The sequence below is a fragment of the Mchenga conophoros genome, linkage group LG4 (assembly GCF_057382185.1).
Source record: "Mchenga conophoros isolate Kocher_MC1m ecotype Shallow Benthic linkage group LG4, M_conophoros_male_GT1.1, whole genome shotgun sequence".
Taxonomy (NCBI): Eukaryota; Metazoa; Chordata; class Actinopteri; order Cichliformes; family Cichlidae; genus Mchenga; species Mchenga conophoros.
This window is the reverse complement of record NC_140529.1, coordinates 8,666,045-8,678,890: the sequence shown is the minus strand read 5'-3', so window position 1 is coordinate 8,678,890 and position 12,846 is coordinate 8,666,045. Positions and strand designations below refer to the sequence as shown.

The window sequence follows — 12,846 nt, the reverse complement described above, 5'->3', positions numbered from 1 at the left end:
TTTACAGGTAGACACATCATTATCAAGTCTAACATAAAAAGAAGACAAGAAGAAAAAAAATTAACAAAGGGATCACTACAAGGTGCAATCACCTTATCTGCAACAATTGTTTTCCTATTGACGTCTGTCTTATACACCTGCCTGACTTGCTTTATCTGTTAGGTCCATGGCCTCCTTGTACAATGACTCACAATTTAGCACCAACATGGATGCGGCAGTGTCCAGGCTGTTTGATTCCCCGAGTGTTAAACTTGAGCAAGCTGTGGATTGGTTGGGTGAGAGAGCAAAAGAAGAGCACTTCTCTCTTGCTGATATCTGGGGGGTCTTAACTTCAGCTGGATTTATGAAACAGGTACCAGTGCAAGCACAAAGACAAACTATAGTTCATATAATTCTCATTTGAAATTCAGTTCTCTCTCTGCTATACAGACTAAGGCTTTCAGTGAAATCTCTGGTGTTCCATCAGATGGACCTACGGTGTCTTTCAGATGAGGCCAACAGGAATGCCACAAACCCTTATCCCATCTACTGTGCTATTGAAAAGCACTGCTTTACTCAAGGACCTATAGAAGGTACATACATACATAAAGACATGTTAGATTAGCCCCTTATTAAGTGGTTTATAATGCACTCTCGCATCTTTTAGGAAAATGGTTTGAGATAAGCCCCCACGAGGCCGGATTCACAGAGTTGGGTCTCTTTATCGAAACATCTCTCCTGGGCAGCAAATTCCAAAATGGAACGCTGCTGGAGAAAAAGAAAGAGATGGACATGGTCAAGTTACAGGGTGAGTGTTTACAGGCTGAACAGGGAATATGAGATTGGTTTGATGATGCCTAGAATATGTAGCTGATTTTACTTTCAAGTACGGATCCGATGAAGCTTTTCCACTTTAAATCACCAAGAGAACCACCAAAACTGTCAGTATCAAAAGGGCAACATGGTGGCTCAGTGCTTTCTATTGTTGCCAAGTCAGTACAGTGTAATTTTGTGCAGTCTATATATTCTTCTTATGCTTGCAAATGTTACATCACAGTTTCACAGGGCTGCAGGTTATGTGAAAACAGGAAGGTACAAGGCCACATGACTTTTAGTGAAAATGTAAGTTGTTTTAATTTATCATCTTTGCTGTTATTTATTAGGGTTTATACAGAAAAACTAAACTGTAGCTTCAGGATAGTGGGGTGTAGTTTCATTTAGTGGCCCATTAACCAACCAACAAAGAGAAGACATCTTTCTGATGCTATTTACCCATGCACTTAGAGTAGGAACAGCCCAGAAAATGATTTAGGAACTGAGAACAAGAGCTGCTGTACATTTGTCTGATCTTATGGCTGCAGAAAATCAGAAAAATATACAGGCGCCAGACCATTTAAAGATTTAAAACCAGTAAAAGGATTTAAAAATAGATCCTAAATTCAATTGGAAGCCAGTGCATGGAGCCAGGATATGGACAGCCAGGAGTGACAAAATGAATTAAATAAATATATCATTACATAATTTATTAAATGCTGATTCATTTCATTTAAAACATTTAATAAATAAATTATTTATTTGCAATTTTATTTAATTAATGGCACATAATAACAAATTTAGAGCCATCTATGACATTGCTAAGACAAATAAGCAGGAGTCCAACTGAAGAGCTATCAGAGTGATTCAAAGCTAGATAGAGCTGGCAAATCGTCAGAAATTAAAGTGTTTTTGGAAAAATTGTTCCTGATGGCAGGAGATATGATGAAAACAGTAGTGGCCCAAGAATAGATCCCTGAGGCACGAAAGTGCCAAGCCAGAAATGACCAAACAAGGCTTTAGTTGAGAGATCAGCAGATCGTGATCCACCGTGTCAAATGCAGCAGTCAGAGCCAACAAAACAAGCAAGACAAGCAACAGTCCGCTGCTAACAAAATAGCGTTCAAATTTCAGTGCAACCACAATGACCCAGACTAGTTTTCTCACTACTCTGATAACTTTAGATCCTTCTGAAAATTATTGCATGAAAACTCAACAGCACTTTCCAGTTAATCGGTCTGGAGACAAATACTAGTAAAATATTGTGAGAGTGACTGTCATTCTTTTATACATCTAAAACACATTAGAGGAAACCAGCCAAAAAAGAACTATGAAACCAACTAATTGGAAAGTATGATTGCATAGAGGCAGCCTGCACTGAACAATGGTGTACGCGACTTCCACTGCCAGGAATATAATGTAAAGCACGAGTCAATGTAGATGTTTCCTCATCTGTAGGAAGAAATAGGTTTCATTCCTAAATATTAATACAGAAGATTTTCAGTGTCTGGTGTAAAATACAAACATCTAAAATCATTTTCTCATTGTACAGGTATTTTAGGCTGTGCGATAGCTAATGAGGAGACTCTCAGAGACTTTGTCCCTCAATGGCTGAATGGTAATCACAGTTTGAAAAGCATACCTGCTACATGTATGTTGACTGTGTTATCTTAACCTGCTCAGCGTGTGTGTGTGTGTGTGTGTGTGTGTGTGTGTGTGTGTGTGTGTGTTTTAGTGTCTGGGCATTTGGACAGTGCTGCTAAGGAGTACCTGCGCGTATGGATCATCCTTGATAAAGTGATAGCTCTGACCAGAATAACTGTTAAGGACACTACTGCTCTGATGTACCTGGATAAGCTGCAGAAAATCCTAGAAGGTAAATGTTTCCAAGAATGTCTTAAAGAACATTACTTGGGTAGATGTGAGCAGAACCCCAACCAGTCACAGCAGATGGCCGCCGTTCCCTGAGCCTGGTTCTGCCGGAGGTTTCTTCCTGATAAATGGGAGTTTTTCCTTCCCACTGTCACCAAGTGCTTGTTCATTGGGGGTCAGCTGATTGTTGGGCTTTCTCTTTAATATTGTAGGGTCTTTACCTTACAATATAAAGTGACTTAAGGTGACTGTTGTTGTGATTTAGCACGATATAAAAAATTTGAATTGAACTGAATTAATAGAGTGTAGCTACTGATATTTACAGGCCAAAAAAAAAGTTGGAAAATAGAACTGAACGTGAAAGATTTATGACATTTCTTTGTAATGGCGTAATCATGCAGCAAATGTCTATCTGAAAATGCCGCAGTACCTATTAGACTCTTATCTTTCCCAGACAAGGTAAATCATAGCAAGACTGAGTCTGTGGAGGCAGAGAGTATGGAGGAAAGAAAAACTCTTTTTAACCAGTGGAGTCAGGAGCTGCTGGCAGCAGTTGAGACGTGGAGCCAAAGTTTGGACGATGGAGCTTTCAAAACAGACGGTCAGTGTACAGTATAGGTGATAAGCACACAGTCTTGTCAGTGTTGGAGAGGAAAAGACAGTTTTTATTGTACTCTATTCATGTAAATGTATTTCTCCCAGTTTCTTTCCTAATAAACCAAGTAATTCCCCTGATTGCTGAATGGAAGTGGGGAACAACTGGAAACTTCCTTTACCGATACCAAGGTGAGTCAGACAATTTAAGCAACAATTATGACCCATTCCCACTGAATGAGTCATTTCTCACACAAAATCATGGCAAAGTGAAAAAGGACTACTAGTGATACTATTCCTATTGGACATACGTGACACTTAAGATTAGAAATTCTGACATTAGGATTCATCTACTCCCAGAGTAGATGAATCCTAATGTTTGAATTAGGATTCAGGTTTACAAAAGTGGGACTTGTCCACTTTTGTAAACCTGCATCTATCTACATCTACAAAGCTCAAGAGGCTACCAAGACCAACCTATTACCCTGAATTCCCATCAAGCCCTCCAACCTTAAAAAGCGTTACTCACTTTGGGGTTTTATTTATTTATTTATTTATTTGTAATTAGTCTGATGGGTTGTCTTGGTCCAGAAGCTACTGCACTTTCCACTTTGCACTTTTTCCAGTGACATACATGTCAGCTGAGTAGGTGGTCCTTTAATGTGACCAAGGATACGCTGGAATACCTACTAATAAATGAATGAGGCTGTATGCAGCCCAGACCACCTCTGAATGACCACCTCACAAAAGTAGTTAGAGCTGTACACTGGAGCTTGGATAACCCAAATGCCTGTTTGGACAAGCCAAATTCAGTTAAACACATCTAAAGCTCAGTCAATGATTACAGGTAGTGAAATAAATACCTGGGGTCAGCCATACGAATCAATCAACAAAACAACGAAGGACAAGCTGGAAAAGAATGTGCTAGCAGAGTGGAGTGGGAGGAGACGAGTGTCAGTGGTGATTTGTGACACAGAGATAGAAACAAGAATGAAAAGGAAGGTCTACAAGGTGGTGAGAGTCGCAGTGATGTATGGGTTGGAGACAGTGGCACTAACAAAAGACAGGAGGTGGGGGTGACAGAGCTGAAGGTGTCCAGGGACTCTGAATTGGATAAGCAGAAGAAAATGGATTGCTAGCACTGTCGCATCACAGGAAGAAACCCCTGGGTTTGAATTCACTGAGAATTCAGTTTACATGTTTGGTTTTTTTCAGTTCAAATACATGCATGAAGTTGGGTTAACTGGTCATTTTAAATTGATTGTAGCCCTCGGCTTTGTGTTAGCTTGTAGTGTTAATGGTCACAGTGACATCCATAATGGTTGCAAGTGCAATGAAGAAACCTAGTGAAAGAAAAGCTGATTCTCTCTCTGTCTCTGGTTCTGGGCAGAGTCCTCTGTTCCAGCTTGCCTCTACTCTAACGAAAGACTCCAGCTCATAGATGCTGGACTGGTGATCAACGTACCGTACCCTTCATTTCTAGGAGACAAGAGAGACATTGACCTGATCATAGCCCCGGAGTATAGTGCTGGAAATATGTTTGAGGTACTGTAAGATGTGTGTGTGTAACTAATCGATCATTTTTATAGTTTAATACAAATATTTATATTCTCCTGAAACTGTGTCGTGCTGCATATACTGCAACCAGCCCTTCACTGAACAGCCATAACTGTGCACAGCCATGTGGAACAAGGCCGCGTGGAAAGATATTTGCCCCCTTTCCTGATTTCTTAATAAATATTTCAAATTATCATATAAATGTCAATATTAGGCAAAGATAACCCGAGTAAATACAAATGCAGTTTATATATGATGCTTTCATTTATTACGGGAAAACAGTTTATTTTTTTATTTTTTTATTTTATTAAATTTTTAACCGTTTAAACACCATTTATCAACCGCAAAGCATCCAAACCAAAACTTGGACATAAATTTCCTAAATTATCCTCTTTTAATAAATGCATTGTTAATTGATATGTTTACTGTGAAGAAACAACTGCCAATGATTTAGTTCCCAAATATTTCATCTTCAAAGTGTATCAGCCTTAAACTAAGGCTGGGCCATACTTTCATCTAAGACCAATTTGCACCACAGTGTGGCCTGAATGGAAAGGCAGAGGAAGCAGTGATGAAAGAAGCTATGCTCAAATGCAAAAGAGATGCAAAAATATTTTTCAAAAATCACCAAAGAGTTGGACAACTAATTACAGCTAACTGATTAATTAAGAATCACCAATTAATCTGATGTGCATGTCTATAGACTGTGGGGTAATGGGAATACCTGAGGGAGACCTTGTAGACAATTAGAATTCTTGATAAGTCCTAATGAACTGTTTTCGTTCTGAGAAATAGCTTATTGACAATCTTTAAAGAATTTGTTAACCATTAAGGCGCTAATTAAAACTTCAAAATTCTGTTTCAAGTGTGCCTTATTAGAAAGTTTCAAGGTGAGGGATAAAAAATAAAGCAGCCACAATCCCTCGGGTGTTATTTGATGCCCACATAGTACTTAGTGCTGCGTCTGAAACTGTGTTCAACTGCTGCTTTGTTATCAGACTCTGACTCTTGCCCGAGACTATGCGGCCGAGATGAAAAAGCCTTTCCCCGAGATAAATGACACGATCCTGGAGGACAGTGACTGGCCGAAGGACTGCTATGTGCTGGAGGGGAAAGAGAAGGAGCCCACAATCATCTACATGCCGCTCTTCAACAGACGGAACTGCAAAGGTCTGTTTCCAAATGTGCAGCTGTGCTTTCATTGTAACTGAGCTACAGACATAAAATAAAAGGTGTCAGGTTGTATCCAAAGGTATTAAGCATGAACAAAGGAATTACTGAAATGGCAGCTTGTCAACAAAGAGACAAAAACACTGAACTGACTAAACAGTTTTCAAACACTTGTAAAAACATAGACAGACACACCAGACTCTAAGGGAGAATTCCGGAACAGCAGAAATGGTGCTGGTCATAAATTCAAGGAAAAAAAAAAACAACCTTTTATTACCTTTATTTTGGTTCAAGGTGAGCAACTGTGTTAGCAGTTTGTATCTCATTTTACTGATAATTTAGATAGATAGATATCATTTTATTTCGAACATGCAAACATAATTGAAATAACAACAGAAAAAAACAAAAAACAAAACCAAAACTTAAAAATCATCAAGTTTTCATGTATATATCTGTCTACAGAATGCGTGCGCTCGAAAAGGAGTAGGATGAAGTTTACACTTTTCTTGTTCCTACCCCCTTATTTCAAATTTCTTGCTTACAAATCCATATCCAGGATTCAACATTATTTAATCATATATGGTCAACTATGTACAAGTCTAACACATTGAACATACACAAAAAAAAACCCATTTTCAGCACCTTTACTCAGCTTAAACATCTTTTAAAGATATATAAAAAATATCAAACTGGTTTCATAAAAGGTAGGCACTCATCAACAAATACACGTAGATTACTTAATTTGATAGACTACTCATACAGTAAAAACCTTGAAACTACAATATTTTCTTTAGATGCAGAAAAAGCGTTTGATAAAGTAAATTTCTATTTGCAACTTTACAACAAATTTGGTTTTGGATCCTCTTTCATTAACTGGTTAAAAATATTATATAACTCCCCAACAGCTTGTGTCAGAACAAATGACCAAACATCCTCCAGCTTCTGTCTCTTGAGGGGCACCAGGCAGGGATGCCCACTCTCCCCTTCACTGTTTGCAATTTTTATTGAACCACTAGCAGCAGCAATTAGACAGAATTCAGTAATTAAGGGCATAAAATGCAAGAACGTGGAACATAAAATCAGCCTTTATGCGGATGATGTGTTACTCTTTCTCCATAACTCACAAACCAATATCTCTGGGGTGATTGAATTGATAAACTCTTTTGCAAGAATATCAGATTACTCAATTAACTGGTCAAAATCTACAGTCCTACCGATTAATTGCTCCTTCCATAATTCTTCTTCTACACCACTGCAATCGGGAAATATAAAATATTTAGGTATTAATGTTTCTCCCAAGCTTGCAGATCTGACTAAATGAAACCATATCCCACTTTTAAAGAAGGTAGAAGATGATCTGGCTAGATGGAAATGTTTACCCATATCACTCATGGGAAGGGTTGCCGCTATAAAAATGACGGTCTTACCAAAAATAAATTATTTATTCTCAATGATCCCAACTAAACCGCCACAAGATTGGTTCAGATCTCTGGATTCATGCATGTCCAAATTCCTTTGGAAAAATAAACCCCCATGTATAAGCTTAAAAACACTACAAAAGACCAAGGATAAAGGAGGACTAGAACTGCCTAACTTTCAGCACTACTTCTTAGCCAACAGGCTTCAGTTTATCTCAGAATGGCTAAAACATACCCTCTTAGATGAACCTTGGCTAGATGTAGAACAAGCACTTTGCAATAATCTAGAGATTTCAGATCTACCATTTATCAGCTCAAACATCCAACGACATGAATGCTTCAGACTAGTTACACAATATAGGATCAAGAAGAAAAGATTTTTAGAATATCAACAAATTAAATCCATAGTAAAAAAGAAATTTAAACTGGGTCAAGTTGAACTACAAACACCACCAAGTGTGGTTCAATTTCTTACTCTTAAACCCCCCCAAATTACTTTCCAAAATATACAGAATGCTTTCTAAAACAGATGAATCAATATCACTTCCTATTGCAAAATGGGAAGCGGATTTATCAGTTAACTTAGACCAAAACTTCTGGTCTCAGATTTGCTTAAAAACCTTTCATCTAATTAGAAATCCCAGTCTTCAATTAATTCAATACAAAATACTACATAGAGTGCACTATACAGGTCATCGGATGTTCAAGATGGGCTTTACGTCTACCAACAACTGCTCACACTGCCAAACCAATTCACCGGACAATTATATCCACGATATGTGAAGACTTATCAAAGTGTCTGAAATCTAACATTCCAACTTCCCTTTAGTGTGTTTGTTGGGCAGCTTAGATAATGTCACTACAGAAAAGAATATAGCCCATATGGTTTTCACTGCCCTATGCATAGCCAAGAAAACAGTCCTCATGAACTGGAAAAATAAAAATAATCTTAATTCTAACCAGGGGTGGGTGGTCATAGTTTGGTCCCACCTTCACTGCTGTGATTGGTGTGGGGGTAGGGACAGGCTTGGGGCGTCGGGGGGATACCCAGGAGCATCTTCCTTGGAGGGCTCAATCCGGGGTTGCGGTCATGGCCTATTAAGGGCTCTGTTGGCTCTTAGGTGATGGTTTCCTCGTGGCTGCGTGCAGCGGGGCTAGGGGAGGGTCTGTGCTGACGGATGTGAGTTACTGACCTGGTAGCCTGGCTGCCCCTGGGTGGGTCCGGGATGGGCGTGAGGTTCTGGGGGTGCTCCGTCTCTGGGCTGGGGCCCTGGCTGGGCCTTGGGGGCTTGGGTCCTGGTTGGTGTGTTGCTGGGGTTGTGGGCGGGTGGGTGTATGGGGGCCCAGCCCTGGCGCAGGGGACTGCCAGTACATTGAGCCATCTGGGGGGCTCTTCAACTGATGGGGGAGGCTGTTACATCTTGCAGGAGGTCTCCTCTCTTCAGGGACTCTCTCTGCAGGAGGGGGAGATATAGGAGAGGTGGAGGAAGATCTCAGCCTGGGCGTCTATTGTCTTGTGTCGTCTGGAAGATGAGTGGATGACGGGGTGGGTGAAGTTTTCTCCGAGGTGGGGCCAGGCGGCGCTGCTGAACTGGGCCCCGGTCCGGATGGGCCTGGGCCCCCTTTCCCTGGTGGGTTGCAGAGTATGGGGGTGCCTACTGGGGTCAGTGGGGGAGCTGGCCCCAGGGAGGGGTCACTTGCCCCTCCCTTCCTTCCCTCCCTAACTCCAGCTGCCTCCCTCTTCCCGCTCCAACACAATCACCCACACATGCAGGGCCTTGGGGTAAAGGTGTGTCACCAGGGTGCAAGGGAGGCTACCCCCCTCTGTCCCCTTCTGGCTTCTTGTGCCTCAATTTTATCCCACAACTTAGACATTCCCATTACTCACACTCTCATAACACATACATATAGGATCTTGGGGGTGGGCACGCTACATGGAATCCAAAAGACCATCAGGGTGTACACCTCACCCCTGGCGCCGTTGCCCACCTCTCAATTTTAAATACATGTAGACATTGAGGGCTATCAGGAGGGGCTATGCGCTTACCTGCTGCTCTCTGGCAGGTAGCTCCATGCCCTCCTGGGTTTTAAATGGACCTTAGAACACACATGCATCAACACTACAATGAGCGGGTGGAGGGAGGTTTGGAGTCTTCACACATGCCACGGCTGCCGAGGCGAGCCGTGTGGAGTTGGAAAAAGGACCCAAGAGCAAGCAGTGTATGAAAAGATTAGTGGAGTTTATTTACAAGGTGTCAGTGGCAGTAACAGAAAACGAATAATGAGACAAACTAACGGAAACCTAAACTGGGAAAACTAAAGAGCAACTAGAAATCCACAGGACACGGGGTGAAAGGCAGAGAGACACAGACTGACGGAGGATACAAAAACGCAGCGAGACACAGATGAATGCAGAAAAGCGCGGACTTACATGGAGTAATACAGACGAACCGGCAACAGGCAGGAGAACACACAGGGCTTAAATACACACACCAGTAATCAGGGGATAAGAGACAGGAGGGCAACACAGCTGGGAGAAATCAGAGCTGACGGGACAGGGGAAATGTAAACTGAACACACTCACATCAGACATGAACCTTCAGAATAAAACAGGAAATTAACAGACAGAGAACCAGACAGGATACTGAACTTGACAGGCAGACTCATGAGCAGACACAATAACACCATGGACAGACAGAGGGAACACAGAGAAGTGGGAGCAGGCAGGCAAAGAACAGAAACCTAACAAATGGCAAAATCACAACAGAATACACACTCGGAATGAACAAAAGCATAAGGAAACACAAAACACTGAGTCCTCAGACTCAGGACCATGACAACACCCCCCCGTTCTCTGCGGCCTGCTGGAGCGGGGGGGGGCTGGGAGGAGGAGTTGGCTGTCCAACTGGGGTCTGGAATGTGGGGCCTCCCTGCTGCTGCCGAGTCGGGCAGTCTGCTTCTCTCCACCGCAGGGAAAAGGGTAACACTACCTGGGTCTGGGTGCAGTTTCCCCCTCCAGGGGCAAAGGTACCTAGACCTGGGGCTTAGAGTACGCTTTGGGAGTGTGATTGTGTGTACAGTGTCTCTCTATGTCTGTCTCCACGTTGGGTGAGTGTTGAGTAATTGCATATGAGAGCATGAGGGTGGGAATGGATGTTTGTATATGTGTGTGCCTGTATGTCTGTGTCTATATGTCAGGTTGGGTATCAGACGCCACCTCTCTGGGGACATCTCAGGCCCTCCAAGGTATGGAGGCCTATCTCCCCCACCACTTCCCCTGCCAGTGGCAGACGCCCTCAGGCGTTGGTGGTTCTTTGTGTCCGGGGATGGGCGTCCAGGTACACACCGGCTCACTCCTGGTGGCTGCTTGTCGGGGCCTGGAGCCTGGGGCTCGCTCGGGCCACTTTGAGGGTGGGGTGCCCTCGGCCTCTCAGCCTGGGGCTCGGTCACTCAGGCACAGCTGGCTGCCGGCGGAGCTCACGGGCGCGTCACTGCAACCCCCCTGGCTTCTGCTCCGCGGCTGCTGAGTGAGCCCTCATCTGGGACTCTCCTCAGCTCTTTCTGGGACAGTGGCGCGGCTGCCCCTCTGTTGGTCTTCCTTGGTCTCTTGTGTTCTGAGGGCCTCTGGATGTCCTGAGTTTTGATCTCCTCCATACCTGCTTCATGCCCTGGAGGACGGGGCTGAGGCCTCTAGCAGATCATTACATGAAGGAACCTTTTAAAAAGAAGCACGCTCATGCTCACAGGTGTACACACGGGTGCTCACACACACAAACTACACCCTTTTTGGCAGCTACCTCAAAATACACTGTGCGCTGTCGATCTTACGTGCTGCACAATAATGTTTAATATTTAGTATTTACTGTTATATTCACATAGATCATCGTGATGTTGTTTATTATGTTGCTCTTTTCTTTTTTCTTCTGCTTGTTTTCTCTTTTTTCTTTCTCAACAGGTGATCCAGGTGATTGATATATGTATTTTTTGTCTGCTTATTTTGTTGGTTTTTGTTTTTTGTCCTTTATCCCCGTCCCTCTTCTCCGCTGTTTTTCTTTCCCTCTTTCTTTCTCCCCTTTCTTTTCCCCAGTCAAATCTGTCCCGTATTTAGCAAGTGAAAATAAAATAAAATAAACAATAAAAGGTGAATCAAATAGACCATTACAGCAAGGCTGGGATGGTCTATTTGGTAAAGTAAATTTGGTAAAGTAAATCATCTTTCTTAGCCTTTAGACAATAATTCTGATGCCAAAAAGCCAAACGGGACAGGCAAATAAAAAAATAAAAAAAAGATATCTAAAAAATATATAGCTTTATTTGCTATTTCTTGTTGCCAAAGAGGTCCAAAAGGTCTAAAAGGATGAGGAACCTACATAGTGCTGCAAACTGAAGCTTATTGTGATAAACAGAATAGGTGATTGAGGCACTTTACTGCTTTTTTGATAGATGCAGAGGAGTTCAAAGCAAAGATGGATGAGTTCTCCACCTTCCAGCGTCCCTTCAGCCAGGAAAAAATCAAGTTTGTGTTGGAGACGGCGAAAGAAAATGTGAAGAACAACAAGGAAACTCTGCTGAAGGAGATAAACAAAGCTGCTCTCCGCAGACATAATAAGTGGTAGGGATAGCTTCGAGTGCGACGGAGTGTCAAGTGAGACGGAGTGAGACGTAAAAGAAATAGGCATAATCTTGCATTGCTGTCAATGTAGGTCACTATTCTCACATATCTTTCAGCACGTCATCTATGAGGTCACTGTATGTCTCTGTAGAGAAGGCTGATTTGTAACAGAAGTTAAAAAAAGTCATATCTGTGTATTACAGAAAGATGTGGATGGAAAATGGATAAATGTGTGACTTACAGAAAAGCTAACACACCATCCTTTTTCCTCCTCTATAGGAAGGCTGGCGAACCATAGCTCGGTTTCTTGTTCGGGCAGCGTAAATCTTTGGTTCATGATGATACTACTGATGATAATATTGAAGCTACATGAAAACAGAACCCATATATAAATCATCATTTAAAGTACTGGCAGTGTGTTATGTGTCTTATTTTTGACCAATGTGCAATGTGTATGCTACAGCAGCAACAGCCCTTTGCTGCTGTAGCAACTCCAACTATACACCATTATCTGGAGCAGCTCTTATTCATATCAGTATTTGGAAGGAAGAACACAAGATCCTTGTGTTCATCTTAAAATGCATTAAAGTATGCACGTGACCCCCCCAAAACAAATAAAACCCCACAGTGGGACTTCCAAAGAGCTGGGCTGTGCTATCACTGAGTTTAACATACATAATTAAAATGCCAAACAGTTTGTGCTACACAAGTAATTATATGCATCACATCCACAACTACAACCTGTGAAATGAACAGTCCTAATAAAAGATGCATGTATTTAAATCAGCCCAGTGATAACTAGCTGACTAGTTTAACATAATTTATCATGAG

At 42.0% G+C, this 12,846-nt stretch overlaps 1 protein-coding gene across 2 annotated transcripts in view; it reads left to right on the top strand.

Annotated features, from left to right (window-relative positions):
- The window catches only part of LOC146575492 (cytosolic phospholipase A2 gamma-like), a 21,474-nt gene extending 8,628 nt beyond the window's left edge, over nucleotides 1-12,846 (top strand). Inside the window, exons 4-14 of one of the 2 annotated variants that reach the window (XM_085270206.1) lie at nucleotides 163-352; nucleotides 467-572; nucleotides 647-787; nucleotides 2,345-2,410; nucleotides 2,528-2,668; nucleotides 3,119-3,265; nucleotides 3,367-3,450; nucleotides 4,649-4,803; nucleotides 5,814-5,985; nucleotides 11,847-12,015; nucleotides 12,295-12,845. In XM_085270206.1, coding sequence (XP_085126332.1) covers nucleotides 163-352; nucleotides 467-572; nucleotides 647-787; nucleotides 2,345-2,410; nucleotides 2,528-2,668; nucleotides 3,119-3,265; nucleotides 3,367-3,450; nucleotides 4,649-4,803; nucleotides 5,814-5,985; nucleotides 11,847-12,015; nucleotides 12,295-12,313 — 1,390 coding nt within the window. In that variant the 3' untranslated portion in view covers nucleotides 12,314-12,845. Of the gene's footprint in view, nucleotides 1-162; nucleotides 353-466; nucleotides 573-646; nucleotides 788-2,344; nucleotides 2,411-2,527; nucleotides 2,669-3,118; nucleotides 3,266-3,366; nucleotides 3,451-4,648; nucleotides 4,804-5,813; nucleotides 5,986-11,846; nucleotides 12,016-12,294 lie in introns of both variants that reach the window. The other variant, XM_085270207.1, reaches the window with a different exon arrangement.